Source organism: Nyctibius grandis, chromosome 1 (assembly GCF_013368605.1).
Source record: "Nyctibius grandis isolate bNycGra1 chromosome 1, bNycGra1.pri, whole genome shotgun sequence".
NCBI lineage: Eukaryota > Metazoa > Chordata > Aves > Nyctibiiformes > Nyctibiidae > Nyctibius > Nyctibius grandis.
This window is the reverse complement of record NC_090658.1, coordinates 99,090,517-99,103,507: the sequence shown is the minus strand read 5'-3', so window position 1 is coordinate 99,103,507 and position 12,991 is coordinate 99,090,517. Positions and strand designations below refer to the sequence as shown.

The 12,991-nt window shown below is 35.4% G+C and overlaps 1 protein-coding gene across 1 annotated transcript in view; it reads left to right on the top strand.

The window, feature by feature from the left end:
• Positions 1 to 12,991, top strand: part of ADGRB3 (adhesion G protein-coupled receptor B3) — a 492,392-nt gene that overhangs the window by 450,127 nt on the left and 29,274 nt on the right. The window contains exons 21-24 of the mRNA XM_068399003.1: positions 2,666 to 2,732; positions 4,911 to 4,996; positions 8,455 to 8,553; positions 8,889 to 9,060. Of these exons, the coding sequence (XP_068255104.1) occupies positions 2,666 to 2,732; positions 4,911 to 4,996; positions 8,455 to 8,553; positions 8,889 to 9,060 (424 nt within the window). The remainder of the gene's footprint in view (positions 1 to 2,665; positions 2,733 to 4,910; positions 4,997 to 8,454; positions 8,554 to 8,888; positions 9,061 to 12,991) is intronic.

Genomic DNA, 12,991 nt, shown 5'->3' with positions numbered 1-12,991 from the left:
GACTGATGGGGGTGGCTTGAATTGTTCACACTCAAAACAATTCTGTGATCAACAGTCTCCGATTTCCATCTTTTTCTTTCAGCCCTTATGTACAGTTATATTACTGTACATTTGAAACTACATATGAAAACTATTTCACACAGGCACTTGTACTGATATAGATATCGAAGCTGAAGGGATTTCCTAAAAATAATAAAAAACCACAATGACAAGCTTTTAGATATTTCAGGATATCTGAAAAAGATTTGTGTGTCTGAAAGCTTGATTGTTTTTTCCAACTATTTCTGTAAGTCTAATAAATATTGTTGCTACCTCACTTCAGATGATCAGAGCTATGAAAGCATCACTTTATAACTACAAGTTATAGCTAATAAACCTGCGTGACCTACTCATGTTAACATACAGTGTCATATATTAATGAGCAGTGCAGATAACTTCCAGGAATTCATTATATCAGCAAAAATTAAAATTCTGTCATAGTCACGTTCTCCTAAGAGAAGGAACCATTCTCCTAGAGAGCATCAAACAAATCATAAAATGTGCAGGACACAGGAGCAAGTCTACAGATATTTCATCACTCAGCAGAATTTTATGACCATGTAACATGGTCCCATAAAACCACCAGTGGATGCTCTTAATACTAATCAATTTATATGGCTTTCTGCTATGTGAGGATCAGGGAGAAAGGAGACAGAACAGGAGAACAAAATAAAAACAACTCTAAAGGATAGCAAAAAGCTATCAGAGCAATGAGAAAGAAGAGAAAAAATGGTGAAATACTGACAGCAATTACCTTACGGTACAAAAAGGCACCTGAGAATCTGTCTTCAGAAAGTCTTGAACAGAAAACGACTGGGAACAAGTGCATTTCAAAGTCATCAACCAGCACATATTGAATACATTGCAATAATCACATCACACATTGTTGAAAATTCAGATTGTGTAAAGAAAAGAGGACAACTTCTATTTTTTTTTCTCAGTTCTGCCTCTAAATGGAAGTTACTCTTTTGAACAGCCTTTTTACTTGAGGGCATGGGAGAGGGAGGTAACAGTTCTCTCTTGGTCTTAAAGATTTTGGAGGTAGAAACTGTTTTCTTTTTATTTAAAAAAAAAAACCCTTGTTGACCCTTTTTTTTCAGCACAGGTAACTGAAATTATGTTTCAAATACTATACATCAACAATTTTTATGAACTGATGTTTCTGTCTCCCAATAAACATGAACATTTTAATTATATGTTTTAGTTATGCACAGTGGTCATCTTCACTAAGTTTAGAAGTTAATACTGGTAGGGAAAAGCACTGTAAATACATTCTTCCCTCCCAGAAGCCCATGTTCTCAGTCTCTCACAATAAATAATCTATCTTTTTGAAAAAATAGCATTAAAAATTGCAGAAAATTTTGAAAGCATTTTTCTTTGAAGTTACAAAAAGAAATTGAACATTATTGTTTTAGTAGTTTTTTGAGGTATGATGTAGAACAGCCTGACATGTATTACGTTTTTAACAGTGATATGAACTTTTTGCATCAATTTAACATTCCAGAACTTAGCACATGGATGCAGTTGGGTTCATGTGTCAGATTTCACATGGCTTCATTGCAATGGGAAACACTTTTATTCTTTGCAGTTAGAATTCCAGCTGTAACAGACCATTGATGTTATGATATGCCTGCATTTACTTTACTTTGTTTTCAAAAGTACAAAAACATTACCAGGAAATAAAGAAGATATGTATGATTCTGATGTGAGTGTTTCTGGATGTAAAATCCAAGTAAATTATTTGAATGCGTATACTTGAGTTTTCTTATATGTAGGTGTGATCATGCATTCAAATAAACATGCAGTTCTTTGAATGTGTAATCACTGGGAAAATAGCACAGCTGCACTTCAGTGTGTGAAGCTCCTGATCTTTTGCAGATATGGAAAGCTTTACATCATGGTGTATCAAATATTTAGAATTTGATTCTATAAGCGCTCTGTGTTTGGAAATCTGATGGTTTTTAGTGAAAGCCCTGATGCAGTATGACAAATTCTGCAAGATTAGTAGCTCACCAGAAAATACAATTTTCAGATGCTTCAAAATATACATTTAAATTGTTTGCAAAATATTCTGGAAAACACAGAACAGTTAGATAACATGGTTTTTCTTTAATGGGAATATTGTCTGTAAGAGCTAGTCCTAATAGCAATTACGAAATGACATCAGAGAAGATATACAGAAGCCTGTTTTTTCTAAAGTTCTATGTTATAGGTACTTGACCTTTATTGTTTTAAGTATAGAACTGTCAGGCATTGCAAGCTAGAAATGTTTCTAGATACCTACCTGGCAGGTCCTGTTCAGTTAACTCATCATACATGGTTAGAGGAGATTCACTAGAGATTTACAAACTTATTTTATATTGTGCTCATAGTATATTTTAGGCATTTCAGTATACGTATAATTCACATTAAAACTTCTGAAATATTAACAGTTGGTAATGGAAATAACTTTCAACTCTCTACATCATCATATCAACAAAGTAATTATATTTTGTGTGTGCCCTCTACATGTAGGACTGAACATAAATCAGAAAAATATCATGCCATAGTAATTATTAATGCTTTCTTGGCAATGCGTTATGCTTATTTTTAATTTGTGTTAGTTCTTCTCTAATGTTCTTTCCAGCTGTTGGCTGTCTCTTGAAGGAGGGCTACTTTATGCTTTCGTTGGACCTGCAGCTGCTGTTGTCCTGGTAAACGTTAATATAATTTCCAGTATTTTCATACAAAATGATGGAATATGCTATTGAAATTATAAAGACTTAGCTATACAGTAGCATTACATTTTGCTGTAAATACTGAGCTCAGTATTGTTTAACATACCTTCAGTATTTTGAATGCATGATTCATTTAATTGTATCACTTCCTTACATCTGTTGTCTCTCCATGTTTATGCCGTAAGCTGTGAAAGAATAACGTACTGATTGGTGGCACAGAAAACTTGTTACAGGCATCACTGAGTTATTATCAGTAGCATCTACGCAATAGTCACTGCCTTGTGAAGTTCAGTGAGAGTCTTGATAGAGTGCTGTTTGGCAGTGTATCGTTGTGCCAGCAAAAGCAATCAGAGGAATAGAACTAGCCAGCAAGTTCTCCATGGCTACTGCTTTTGAAATCAAAGAAAAAGATCATCATAGCTGGGAAATGTTACTCATTTGTTTATTAATCTTCCACATCTCTGGAAATGCATTTAGGTGTAGGATTCACTTTGCCTAATTGTAGATATCTGCAATGTAAATTTCTGCATCTAAGCTAGTTATCCCAGCCACATTTCATTGTCAGTGGAGCAAAATATGCATTTAGGGCTCAAACCATCAGAAGTATTTCAGGTGTCTACTTTAGGGTAAGATGAATTGTACCCTACATGTGCCATCAGCTATCAGTCATCTGCTCTGGAGTCTGTATGGGTTTTGTACAATAATTTGTTTAGTATTTTTCCCTTACAGATTTTGAATGTAATTCTTCTTTCCACTCCACCAATTTGATACTACTCTATCAACACGTTATTTCTGATTTTCACTTGCAAAAGGGAATCAATCTTTACTAGTCATCAAAGATATATCAATTTAGCTACATAGATTTTCCTGAAATGGATGTTTACTACCCCCATAGAGTTTGTCTCATCATTGCCTGGAGTCAAGCCAGGATCCTTTTGTACAACTCATAGTCCCTGTCATGATAGAGGAGCCAAGGATGTTTACAAAAAGCCAGTCATAATTCTCACATGGAACTGTATGTTCTCTGTGTAATTGCCAAGCTTTGTTCAGAGATATTTGAAGTTCACAGTCACAGTTTGCCCTACCATTAGCTACTAGCTGTGGAGGGAGCCGTTCCATGCAGCCACTTAAGCCTAAGTGTATGAAGCAAAAGAATTATATAACATCAGCTGAAAAATGTAAAGGCTGAAAATAAAGTTACAATAAGAAAAGCTGGAAAAGAGTTGGCAGGACAGACTGGCAACAATTAGGTATTTTGGCACAGCTCTTGAAAAATCTGAAAGGAAAAAAGGATTACCCTTTTCTCATTAAAAAAATAAGGAACATTTATTTAATAGATTCAAAACTTGGTATTACCTCTTTGCAGGGCCATGCAGAGACAGGTTCATAGAGTTCAGTTCAATAATACAAATGGATAATAACAGTCATTAAGTTGTTCATTAAATGCCATTAGCATGTCCTTTGAGTGCCACAGTCTGACTGCTGAAACACTTGAATTTTTTTTTAGGTTAGGTCTTCAACCCATGTATGTGATCATAACACCATTTACTTTAATGGAGCTAAACAGACTTACCCCAGGCATTCATCTGGCCCACAAAAATAAAAGGAAACTGCAGTCAAACAAGGCTGAAGACTGGCATTTTGGTTAATGACACAGACAATGACTAATGTGCGGGAGGGTATGGAAAACCACAGGCTGGTTCTGCATAAGTGGGAACACCCACACGGGCTGTAAATGCCTAGAAAGGAGCACGGTTACGGTCACCGTGTGCTCTGAGTAGCTCTTCCCTGCATGCACAACTCAGTGCAGTGGTGTTCCTGGAACAGGATATATTGTGGCAATTAAAACTGAGGAAATATTAAATCTATATTGCTCAAGCTTCTGGCCAGCAGACATGTACACATATACCTTGACATCAGATATAACTCAAGATTCAAAACCAAGCCTGTTGCAGCATGCGTATGTGTTTACCCTTTTGAGAACACACACCTTTGATGTGCTCAGGGACAGTGTTACACAGTTTCTGATAGAATACTCAAAAATGTAACACAAGGCATTTTGCAGGCCTGTAAGAGCTTTTTCTTCTGAAGCAGCAGGGTAAAGTGTTTTCTTTCAGGCACTGAAAGATCAACTGTTTGTTTTCTGTTTGACAGGTCAACATGGTGATTGGCATTTTGGTATTTAATAAACTTGTTTCCAGAGATGGAATACTAGATAAAAAGCTCAAACACAGAGCAGGGTAAGCAACAATTGGGTTATTTTAAAGCGTATTAAAATTGTATCACCAATTTTCAATTACCGATATTCACCAAAAATGCTTTTGGTTGTGCTTTGAACTTTGATATCAGTGTAACAGTGTGTCTAACAGATTCCATTCGTCTCAAAAGCTGCTGTTGCATTATCGTGAGGGAATGCAACTAAACAAACTAAACATAATAAAACACAAGTACAACAGTATTAAGTTAATAATAATGAGGATTAAACAAATCTGAGCAGAGGTTTCTCAAGAATGTCACACATGTAAAGTTGTTGCAGTTAGGAAAACAGTTTTATGAACTGTATGTACAGAAGGAACTGATTATTTTTGTCTAGATGTCAACTTTAATTACTGTGGTGGGAAATGTTACTCATTTGTGTAAACTATTATAAAATATATTTTACAGCAATATATCCCTTAGTGAGGTCAATGCTATTCTGTCATTCTGACTATGTGAAGAATTTGCCTCTGTTCTTACATCCATACCTACATAGATGTATGTTCTAAATTAGCGTAACAGAATTTCAAAGTAAAAAAAAGTGTTTTAAAAGCAAAAAAAAAAAAAAAGAAAAAAGGTAAATGGAAATTCTGTGTTATTGATTATTTACTTACATTTACATTAAAATTCTGATTATCATGAGAAGAAAGGATTATGACAGTGGTGGTATCAGAAACTTTTTCAGTGGATTACAATGAATTTGAAGTACTGCAGCAGCAAACCTAGATTCATTCCGTATTGGAGAAAATTATTTCACAAGTGCATTATCACTTTCTTAATGCTTATGAAAGGATACTTAAACTTTGCATAATTGATTTTTACAGCTACATGTTCTAGTATTGTCTTTTGGGCCAGCTTGTAGTTAACACCACCAATATCTGCATTTCTAGCAATGATAAGCAATGATATCTTTATTTTACTGTGTATTATTGCCATGGGTAAATTTATTACAGGTTCACTTTGAATTATTTTACCATTTCACTAACAGTAGCATTCCTAATAAGTTCAATTCACTGGTTAGATGAGCAAATTTATGATAAATACTTCAGCTGGTGTGATTTGCATTTAATATTAATTCAATTAAATCTTCTGGTTTTCAGCTCTTTTGCCATTATTCTGACAAACATGTACCAAAAGCTTTAATTTTGTTTCTTCCCTTTTCCAATTATTTCATTAGAAAGTATTAATTTCTTAACCTTACTTTTGTCTGCATTGCTTCATCAGCATTAACTGTATAATAATATTGATGAAATCTAGAATATTATAAAACTACCAAAATTATTTCAAGAGTAGTAATAACTTAGTAATCAACAATTCAAATTCATATCTGCTCTAATTACAGTGATTTAAGGAGCTGGAGCAGCTATGGGTTTGACTTTATACATTTTCTAAGGATATCCAAGATTAGATTTAACTGCATAATATTTTTTCAGCTACTCAGTTGTCAGCTATAGAAATCTATTTGCTTATAGCATACTTTCCTGATGAAACAAATAACTTGCTTTCTAACAGTGCGCAACTTAGTAAAGAGGTATTTTATTTTAAAGTAAGTGGATAAAGAACTAGAAATTATTCTGTCAGAAACAATCCAGCTATTCTGGGATAGCATGTAAATGCCCTAATAGAGAAACACTTAACTTTTGTGATAGTATGAGATGGTGGCTTGGTAACAGCATTCCTTGGTGCTACTTGGCAGATAAAGGTCTTGAGTCATTCTTTGGGGCATAGACATTTGTGCAGCATCTGACCTCCAGTAGAAAGGGGATTGTCACTCATTTCTCAAATATCTCTTGCCAGCCATGCTTAGGAAGGCAACGTCATTCTTTCTGGCAAACATTGGACTTATACCTGTTCTAAGTTCAGTCAAAAGTTCAACTGTAGAAGTCATTTATGTAGGATTTAAAGCAGTGAATGGGGCAAAATATACTAACTCCATATATTTTTTCCACCTTGATATGCATACGGAGAATCAACAAGTGTCTTGATGGATACCAATCATTCTCCTGGCATTAAGGGGTAGCACACATACATACCCAGCCAGAAAGATTATATTTGGTCTACATACACAACGAGTTCTATTATTTGCAAGATCCAGAACAATTTTATAGAGGTAAAGAGAATAATCTAGTCTGATAACATTGCAGTATTGCCAAGCAAAGATGGACAGTATTTTCCCAAGCTTAGCTTAAGCTTACCCAAGGCATTTTTCTAGTTCATTCATTAATGTAGATCTTTAAATGGTGTAAATTGATGTGGATTCACTGAGTTCTTTTTACACCCCATAATCACCTTATACAAGATCATGGTTCTCACTGTTTTTTATGGAAAAAAAATGCATTTTTATGGAAAATATACTGCACTTTTTTTATGGAAAATCATCATTTGGTTTATCAAAATGGAAACCACTGGAGTTCAATGTTGTTTTGGGCAGTATGTTAAAAATCTTGTGAATGCTGGGTTTGGCAATAAAAAGGAGTTCCATTCGTTGAAATAACTGGGAAAAAAATGAAGTGTTACCTGTCTTCACGATGTTGACCACTTTCCAGACGGGAATAGGTAAAGCACCTTTCCTGTTTGTTGCATCTGTCAGCTCTGGTTATTTCTGGTTCTGATAGCAGGAAGATAAAAAATAGCAAAAGTCTTTATTTAGTCATCTCAGGAAGTTGAATGCTTACTGTATGTAAAAGAAAATTTAAATTCCAGGTTTTGCTCCTTAGCTCTTCTGACAGGTGCTGAGGTACAATTGTCCATACAAAATGCTTTGAGCTTAATGCTTGTGTACTGTGTTTTATTAAAATGCAAAACAGGTCACCCTTTTTTTAGTACCAACTGATATTTATTTCATCAGATTCCATACATTTCAAGCCCTGTATTCAGACCTTCATATGGCATGAATAAAATCACTCCAGAAGTTAGTGGGCCATTCAGATCACTAGTACAAATCTGACTATATAGTATGCCCTTACTGATTTGATGCTTGAATACATTTTGCAGGTTTCTTTCCCTATTAATGCTCTGTAATTGTACATACTTCATACTCCTCCTTTAAGTGTCCTATACTCTTTATCATGCAAGTTTGGATAAAACAGTCTTTTAACAGGTCTGAATAGAGGGATTTCACTTTGTGTGTCTATCCTAGCACGTGCCTATGTTTACTTCAGTGTACTGAGCAGTTTTGATCACTGGACACTCGGGGCCTTTTTTAGCTTAAATGGAAGAACTAGAGTCTGCATGAAATGAAGCCCCATAGCATTAACATTTAAAGCTAACAATAATGTAAAGTACAAAGTACAGTTTTGCAACAACATAGAGCATTCATCCTGAATAAGTCAACTTACTTTTTCTGCATGACATCATATTTAAAAGCTAAATTGCGGTAGCAACGTTTTTTGGTGACAATTCAATATTTTGTTCTTTTTGTGGGTGTTCTGTTTGTTTGCAGTCAGATGAGTGAGCCTCATAGCGGTTTGACGCTCAAATGTGCCAAGTGTGGAGTAGTTTCAACAACAGCTTTGTCAGCCACCACCGCCAGTAATGCCATGTTAGTCCTGATCATTTACATCTTCTTGTTACAAATCTTATACAGTGCATGTGAGACAATAGTTTGATGATGATGACAACTGTGTTTGCTAACACTGTATAGAGTGCTGAGCACGTTTAAATACTTTTTAACAAAAAAAAAATTGCAACTGTGTTTCTTAACTGTATACAGGATATTCTTTAGAACATAAAGTACCGACACTGTTACATTCCTGTCTCTGATTTTCAAGTTAACTTGATAAAGTGCCATCCTTAAATATGTTTTATTTTAATAGTGAGCTTTTAATAATTTTTTACAATATTACAATGCTACTTTTCTCTTTTTTTTTTCAATAGGGCATCCCTTTGGAGTTCATGTGTGGTGTTGCCACTTCTGGCCCTGACTTGGATGTCTGCAGTTCTGGCCATGACAGACAAAAGATCAATATTATTTCAGATACTTTTTGCAGTATTTGATTCATTACAAGGCTTTGTTATTGTCATGGTCCATTGTATTCTCCGAAGGGAGGTGAGGAATGGCTTCCCAGTTTTCTAAAGGGTTGTGCTCCTGTTAATCTCTCAACTGCTCTTTAATGTTATATACAGCTTGCTCTGAGGAATTATATTTCACAGAAAGAGAAAAGTATTTTATGGTGAGATGTAGAGGAACAAGTGAAAAAGAGAGGGGGAAGATCAGTTAATTCCAGGTGCAGAATGACAGTTTCAGTAGAAAACTGTACCCACTTCATTAAATGTGGCTTTTAATCATTCCCAAGTTCAGTTTATTTTTAAGTGTTAGGCTTTCCCAACATTGTGGGTATAGGGAAATGCTAATGTGAATGCCCTTTTCCTGAAGACCAAAAGCTGTAGATTTTTACAGTCTCTAAAACTGATTCAAACACAAAATGATTTCTGCTTACACTGTCCCTGAAAGAGGACACAAGGAGATGAGGTGTTATGTTGGTGAGGATCTACCCTTTCCATTCTACAAACTCAGGTACATACTTAAAGTAACATACTTAAGTTCTGAGGACAGTGAGGATGAAGACATATTAATGCATTGAGAACAGCAAGGAAAAACTAGTACCCCAGCCTCCCTTTCACAGCTCAGTGCCACCCACTGCAGAATTCATCACCACTGAAATCTGATGTCAAAGCTACCACACAAGTGTTCTTTAACCTGGTGACAGTTTCTCAAACTTATCTAACCTGCTAACTAACCCTACATTTTGACTGAGATGATAGGTTTGAGAGCAGTAACACAACAACTTTGATGGCAGATCTGTGGTTGTGGGACAATCTATCAAAAATGAGCAGGCAGAGCCAGACTGGAGAGCAGTAACCTGGTCCACCAGCATACCTATGCATTAGCTATTTATCAACTTCAGGATATTTGCCACACCAATAAACCAAATTACACTGTCTAGTATGGTTTCTTGTGATTGGCAAGAGTCATTCAAAAGCACTTCAGGACTAAAAAAACAGGAAGATGTTTCAAGAAAGATTTATTGTCAATGCTGAGTGAGGAATCTCACACAGTGGTTTCCCTTTCCACCATTCACACCCTTTAAACATTGAAACTCACTATATTCATGAAAAAGAATTATGAGTGGCATAATTTATTTCAATCTTTCAGTAGTGTACCATTTTGCATGAACTTTATATGACTACCCTACACAGTGTGCATATGTGATTATCTTATCAAAGAAATAAGTTTTCAATTTTTAAGGAAAAAACTTATCAATAGCCTGCAGAAATTAGCACATTCCATTGTGGTGACTCCATCCCACTTTACTCAAGCTGTTAGAGGCTAAAAACTTTTGTTTTTCTTAGTTTATCAGCTTTCATAGTGGAAGGGGCTTATCTTCTTTAACATCTTTTCTTTTCTGTTTTTTTTTTCTTTTCCTTTTTTGCTTTTTTTTTTTTGTTCAGGATAAAAATATGTGCAGAATAAGAGATAATACTCAAGACAAATCTATTTTATGTAGAACTGTCTTGCTATCCCCTTATTTTCTACAGCATTTTCTTTCCCCATATGATTTACATCCGTGAAAAAGAGTATTCTCATCTGCAGAACTGAAAGCCATCATTTCACATATTCTTTTAGTAAAAGAGTAAGACACTGTGACTATTTTCAGTAGAAAGAATGGCAGTTCCATACTGATTTTTCTGTCTATGAAATTTGTATTTCCATTGGGTTATATTAATTAGCTTGGAAAGGGCATACTGCCTCCCACTTACTGTCCTGAGGAACCATCTTTATCTTAAAATATGTATCTTTAGCTCAAAGTTGCAGATGAAACCTTCAAAACCAAATCAGTATAAACAGCATTATCTTTCATAGAATCATAGAATATCTCAAGATGGAAGGGACCCATAAGGATCATTAAGTCCAACTCCTTGCTCCTCGCAGGACTACCTAAACTAAACCATATGACTAAGAGCATTGTCCAGACACTCCTTGAACTCAGTTTTGGTGCCATGACCACTTCCCTGGGGAGCCTGTTCCAGTGATTGACCACCCTCTCAGTGAAGAACCTTTTCTTAATGTCCAATCTGAACTTCCCTACATGCAGCTGCATTCCATTTCCTCATGTCCTAATTCCATTTCCTCGTGTCGTTTGCAAGGATGCAGAGAGGTTGCAACACATACCTGGTTATCAGTCATTGATTTCATCAAAAAGAAAAGACTAAGATCCATGAGAGATTCTAAAAGTAACATAGCATAGCACTGTATAAAATAAAAAAAATTTAGACATTAAAGCCTACCTCAGTGCAGTAATGCAGGAGTTTATTTGGAAAAAAGATATTTTGACTGCTTAAGATGAAATTGAAGAGGCATCTTCCCACAATGCCCCAAGCCTTGAATTCAAGACAGGTTCCCTATTCTAATGACAGATATTTGCTGCAAATGCTTCATTCACAGGAAATGCTTTGATATTGCTGAACATCACATGTAAACGTTCTTATCTGACCCTACTGACAGGTAGGACTGTGCTGATAGAGGTGGAATTAGTCTTTTCTGTAAGTAAACTCAGTTTTCAAATTTGTAGGATACCTTGACCTGAACCACTTTTAGCTCACTGGTTCTAGTGCAAGCAAGACGCAAAAATATCTGTTTATAAAGATGTTTATACAGGAATTTAGTATCTTAATTGTTTGTGTGTAGGCAATCATCTAGTTATGGTTTATTTTATTTGCTGCCCTTTTAGCAAATCACATATACGTATCCCATTTAACTGCAAAGAAGAATTATTTTGATTAACTACTTTCCTGCAAGCCAGTCTTGGCAGTTACACCTCCTGGTCCTAACACTGAAATTCTAGAAAAAAGTCATTTGATAAAATAGCTAATCAATCTATCTACATGGTATTTTAAACAATGACCTCATGAGAAAATTTCCCAGTGAGGCCCAAAAACACCTAGGTTTGATAAGGTTGTCTGTTATCAAAAAGGAGAAGGAATTTTTTTCTTCAGTCATGACAACTTAGGCAGAAGTAAATGTACAGAGACAACATAGACTAATCAGTAGATTACCTCCAGTGAAGATGATGATAGTGCTGGTGGTGGAAGAAGCAGCCTAGGTATTGCTGTTTGAACTCTATTTGACAGAACACATTGAATCTTCTTTAGTCCTCCAGATTTAAGTTGTAAACTGGGTAAAACACTTGAGGAACTAATTAAGGTAATTTTTTTTCATATGGGAAAAGAAAATGAATAGAAAGTTCTTCAAGAACAGCAAAGACATAAGATTGATGAACTTGAAAGAATTTTTGTTTCAAAAATGTGCATGTTCTGCACTTATATGGACCAGTTTGTAGCAGCAAAGATGTAATTGTTTACTGCAACAAGTTCCTACACAGAAAGACATATAACTCCAGTAAGTTATATTGCAGTCTGGCTCTAGAGAGTCTGTCTTTCTAGCTCCAAAGACCCTTAGGTAAGTACAAGCCAAGATAGTGGCCACCATGCACTGTGTGCAATGCAGTCTTTGCATTGCACAGGGTACCTCCCCACGTTAAAGAATAGTATGTTACTTTCTGTTATCTGCAAAAGCATTTTGCTCTGCCAATGCCTGTCAAGGAAAACCTGCCAACATATTTGTCACTCTTGATGACAGCTACAAAGCTATCTATCTCAGTTATAGCCTGTAGGATTGATCTAATATTTATAGCATGCCAGCACAGGCAAAACAAGAATTCTTACTGTCAGGAAAAAAAACATGGGGTGGAATATATCACCATAAAAATCAAACAAAGAGGACAGCCCTGCTTTACTATGCCTTTATTGTCATTACATTACAAAAAGACACAGAATCTTACAAGTATATATATAAAACCCCTGTTTTTCCTCTTAGTTATAGATATAAACATAAGCGATGGAAACATTTTTTGCTTTCTTTAGTATGCTATATCAAAGATCTTGTGTGACAACAGCTGCATTAGGAAGCCAGGGATGTT